The sequence below is a fragment of the Rhincodon typus genome, unplaced genomic scaffold (genome assembly GCF_021869965.1).
Source record: "Rhincodon typus isolate 14 unplaced genomic scaffold, sRhiTyp1.1 hic_rhity00000081, whole genome shotgun sequence".
NCBI classification, from domain to species: domain Eukaryota; kingdom Metazoa; phylum Chordata; class Chondrichthyes; order Orectolobiformes; family Rhincodontidae; genus Rhincodon; species Rhincodon typus.
The window spans coordinates 50,903-55,925 of NW_025965719.1; the positions used below are offsets into that span (position 1 = coordinate 50,903).

General features: G+C 45.8%; 1 protein-coding gene across 1 annotated transcript in view; it reads right to left on the bottom strand.

Annotated features, from left to right (window-relative positions):
• Nucleotides 1-1,609: 1,609 nt before the first annotated feature.
• The window catches only part of LOC125488239, a 20,653-nt gene continuing 17,239 nt past the window's right edge, over nt 1,610-5,023 (bottom strand). Inside the window, exons 2-3 of the mRNA XM_048621173.1 lie at nt 4,262-4,761; nt 1,610-2,649 (exon numbers count right to left, since the gene is read on the bottom strand). Of these exons, the coding sequence (XP_048477130.1) occupies nt 2,138-2,649; nt 4,262-4,754 (1,005 nt within the window). The 5' untranslated portion in view covers nt 4,755-4,761 and the 3' untranslated portion in view covers nt 1,610-2,137. The remainder of the gene's footprint in view (nt 2,650-4,261; nt 4,762-5,023) is intronic.

Here is a 5,023-nt window from a genome sequence, read left to right on the forward strand (position 1 = left end):
AGGGCGTGGAATGCCCTGCCTGCAAAAATAGTAGACTCGCCCACTTTAAGGGCATTTAAATGGTCATTGGATAAACATATGGATGATAATGGAATAGTTTAGGTTAGATGGGCTTCAGATTGGTTTCACAGGTCGGCGCAACATCGAGGGCCGAAGGGCCTGTACTGCGCTGTAATGTTCTATGTTCTATGTTCTTTTGAATGCTATGCGCATTGACGTACAGAGCCTTTAGTTTTATCCTTCTGGAATTTTCTCGTCTTATGTTGATTTTCTCTTAGATTTGCTCTCTCTATCCCTTCCTGTCTGTCTATCATTCTCCATATCAATATCTTTTTCTTTGTCTATTACTTAACGAACAATATTTTCAAATCTGATTCCTTGATAGCTCCATTATTTAAGTTTCAAATTGTTTCTGAAATAATATTCTAGTGGTAACATCACTAGGCCATCTCCACCCTCATTGGCTCACTTCACTTGCCTTCTACTCCTCCAATTATGGTCTCATTCCTTTTCGTTCTCAGTTTCACACGTCCCCTGGTTGTCTTGCAAGTCTCAGAGATTTTGTATCTTCATCTGTGAAGACAGATGCAAAGTATTTGTTTGGTGACTCCACCATTTCTCTGGCCTCCACGATAAATCCCACCCATACCTGAAACACGCTCACATTTATTTGAGGTAATCCTTTACCTTTCACTTACCTAAAGAAACCACCCTTATGTTCCTTGTTCACAGGACCTTGACTTTTCTTTTAACCTTTCTCAGTTTCTGAGTTCTTCTTTGATGGGTTCAATACTGCTCCTAAACCTCAGGCAGACACTACTTCTGACTCCCTTACAAACCAGTTGCTTTCATCAAAATGTGATCTTTATCTTTTCCCCATTCGCCCCAGTCAATTAACTTATCCATTTGGGAGCCTGGGTCTTAAAGGAATCTATGTTTGTTGCCGACCATTGATTTGAATACTTGCCATAACCTAGCTACCAGCAAATCTTTTAATGTATGTTCACAATCGACCACTGCCAAATTGTCCCTTGTACCTTGAGAACATTTTCCAATTTAGGACCTTAGTTTCCGAATTAGCTGTGTCAGATTTAAACTTAATGCATATTATGGTCATTACTTCCCAAAGGCACCTTTATGACAAGGTTATTAATTAGCCCTTTACATTACATGACACCAAATCTAAAACAGCCTAATCTCTTGCTGGCTTCTCAACATTCTGTTTCAGAACCCTACCTCATATACACTGCACAGCATTAGTGCTGATGTGGTTAACCCAATGTGTCAATTGCAATTTACTGTTATTACTCTCTTACCCATGTTTTACAAGTCTGTAAGCTCCTGATTTGTGCTGTGTCTACCTTACTACTGCAGTTTGCTGGCCTACAAACAACTCACGTTAATGTTTATTAACTCTTACTGTTTTGTTGCTTCACTCAAATCAATATGTTAACTTCATGTTTTCTCAAACACACACAATGGTCCCATTCTAGCAGGATTGCCAACCAAAACCACACCCCCCCTGTAAATAAGCAAGCCCCTCCCCACCCAAACTGAACAGGCACAAATCGCCCAGCAATTTAACATAGTGAATGAATGGAGACTGAAGGAATAATCAATCAATCTTTATTTATTGCAATGTTTAAAACAATCAGTAACCAGGGAATTGGCCCTGATTGATATATAGACTGCCGCCTTTACAGAAAGCACATACTGGATGATGAGGCTGATTATACAATGTACCCAGGAGAGACAGAGAACAGCTTTTTATTGAGTTCAGTCCCAAATCCAACACCTGCACACAAAGGGAATATTAGTCAGTGAGTAAAGATTGAAGGATAGGAGTACAAGGTTTGAAACAGCCATTGGAAGTTCTGAATGTTTGAGGTCCTCCACTTTTCTATTGGAATACCTCAATGATAAAGAATTATTCACTCAAAAATGTGATTGTTAAACAGACCCATCAGCAAGATTTTCTCAAGTAAGGGCATTAACTAAGCAACTAGGCTTTACAGACACCCCTTTTAAATCCCTGTGGTTTTCATGACCTGCAAGTTGTTTAGAAAGTTAAGATGAGACTACAGATTGCTGTCTGCATTAACATAGAGCTCTAGCCCTAATGTCTGGAATGGACTAGTTACTTCATGTAGTCCTCAGCGCTGTCCTGGGACAGCAGGAGATCCTTTACTTTGGGGATCAATGTTTTCAGATCCCCAACCAATTTGTGAACCTGGATGTGGTTGAAGAGTTGCTCATTGTCTGGTACTTGCTGAGCTTGGCCAGCAGCTTCCTCCAAGAATGTCAGCAATGGGCTCATGTTGTACATGTGCTGACTCTGGGTCTTCAGAGCATTCACTTTCCCCTGGTAGGTGCACAGATACTGGCAGCAGTTCCTCATCCTGGCTTGGAGCTTGGCAAGTTCCACGCGGCTCTCCTTCAGGGTCAGCTCAGCTGCCTTGCTCTCCTCCAATCTCTCCGTCACTCCATTGATATCATTGTAGAGCTCAGGCACTTGGTTGTTGATCTTCTTCAGCAGCTCCTCATCCTGGCTGATGCTAGATTTCAGCGATGACCGGTCATCAGAGGCTACATCAACCTCTGATTTCCGGAACTGCCGTTCCTTCTCAAAGGCCACGGCCATTGGGATACCTGTGGGGAAAAACAATCAGTTTCTCAGTCTGAACTGGCCCTCAGTCCCTCCCCATTCCATAGGGATGGTGCACCCCGTGGACCTTGGGATTTAGGTCAAGTTCACTCAGACTTGGGTATTGTGAAAGTATAACTGCAGTCTCCATTTTATATGGGTTTCTGGCCATTTGCCACCAGCTGTATGGTCCGGGGAAAAAACAATGAACCCTCCTGAATCAAGGGCAGGAGCAACAGTTCAGTGATCAAACAAAAGAGAGCCTATTGTCCCCCATTACCAACTGAGGCACAGGGACAGGCAGGCGTAGAAAGACAGGCAGGCACAGGCAGGCACAAACAGGCAGGCGTAGAAAGACAGGCAGGCACAAACAGGCAGGCGTAGAAAGACAGGCAGGCACAGGCAGGCATAGAAAGACAGGCAGGCACATACATGCACATACAGGCAGGCATAGAAAGGCAGGCAGGCACAGATGCTCCCTGTCACTGGCTGCTTTAGTTCTATCTTCCCAACAGTTTCTGGTTTATCAGGAAATTAGTAAATAGAATTCAGAGCAAAAACTCAAGATTGCAGTTGCGAGGAAGACAAGGGGATGGGACAGAACTAACTCAGACACCTTTACTCAATGGGACCCTCTTACATGTTCCAGAGACTGTGTAAATGGAATATTGTCATTCATTGCTAGAGAGATGGAGTTTAAAAACCGGGAGGTTATGCTGCAGAGACAGCACAATGTGGAGCTGCATCAGTCTCTGACTCCAGAATCTGCAATTTTTGCTATCTCTAAGTTTACAGCTGTATAGGGTGCTGGTGAGGCCACACCTGGAGTACTGTGTACAGTTTTGTCCTCTCTACTTGGGAAAGGATGGACTGGCACTGGACGGGATGCAGAGAAGGTTCACTAGGTTGATTCTGGAGTTGAGAGGGTTGGTTTATGAGGAAAGACTAAGTAGGCTGGGACTGTATTTGTTGGAATTTAGAAGAATGGGGGAGGATCTTGTAGAAACATCTAAAATTATGAAGGGAATAGATAAGATAGAAGCAGGGAGGTTGTTTCACTGGCAGGGTGAAACTAGAACGGGGGGGCATATCCTGAAAATAAGGGGGAGCAGATTTAGGACTGAGCTGAGGAGGAACTTCTTCACCCAAAGTTGTTGTGAATTTGTACAATTCCCTGCCCAGTGAAGCAGTTGAGGCAACCTCGCTAAATGTTTTTAAGACAAAGATAGAACTTGAACAGTAAGGGTTATGGTGAGTGGGCGGGTAAGTGGAGCTGAGTCAGTGAAAAGATCAGCCTCGAGGGGCCGGATGGCCTACTCCTGCTCCTAGTTCTTATGTAAACCAATGAGGGGGAGGTTTAGGCGATGAGAGGCTATACCAACCAATTGGCATAGCACCAATGTATCCAAAGGCAAACTGAAGGGCCAGGAGAGGTCAGGATTCAGAGGCAAGCCTCTGGGCCCTGTACCGAAGGTTACTAAGGTGCATTTGGAGAGTAGGATTTTGCTTTTCCTTGTTTGAAAGGTTAGGGGCATAATCTGGCCAAGGCCTAGTGGCTGGTTATAGTCTGGCCAAGGCCTAGCGGCTGGTTACCTCCTGACTGAGAATTGTACTCACCCACACAGGGCAGGAGGAAGCTCAGTCCGATGCCAACATCTCTGCCAGTTTGTTTCTCGCCAGCCTTGGCTCTTGCTGCTCTCAGTGTGTCCTCAGCTTGTCTCAGGGAAGTCTTGCCAGCTTGCAGTCGGCCCTGGATCAGCTCCCTGTCGGTCTCCAGCGAGCGTAGCTTGGTCTGGTTCTCCAGCAGATTGGTAGCCAGCTTCTTCCTGTCACCACTCACCTGGCCGTACTGCATGGTCAGCTTCTCACAGTGACCATCTATCACATCGCCCAGGGCCTCAGCTGCTGTTGCTGCTTTCTGAGCCTCTCTGTCAGCAACCTCCAGCTCCTCCTTGAATCTGACCATGTCCTTTTCCTCCAGATCCCTGAATCCAACCCGGACACTGATCCGAAGCATAAGCAGGAGCGACGAGACACTCTTTACAAAGTGGGGCAGTGCCGTACCTTGGAAAGAGCTTTCATGGTGCTCAGGAGAAAACTGTTCGCTCATTGCTGCTCTGTGGGTGAAAGAGGGAAAAGTGAATCAATACCGAGAGAGAGAGGGGGAGAGGGGCAGATGGAGACAGAGGAAGTGTGGGGTGGGGTGGGGGCATTGGCAGAGAGAGAGAGAGAGTGAGGAGCAGAGTGAGGAAGCAGAAGAGAAAAGGGGAAAGGTAGTCAGGGAGAGGGGCTAAGGGTGGGGCAAATGGTGATAGAGGAAGGAGTGGGAAACAGTGGGAGGGAGTAGAGGGAGCTGGGTGTTGGACAAGGAGAGAATGA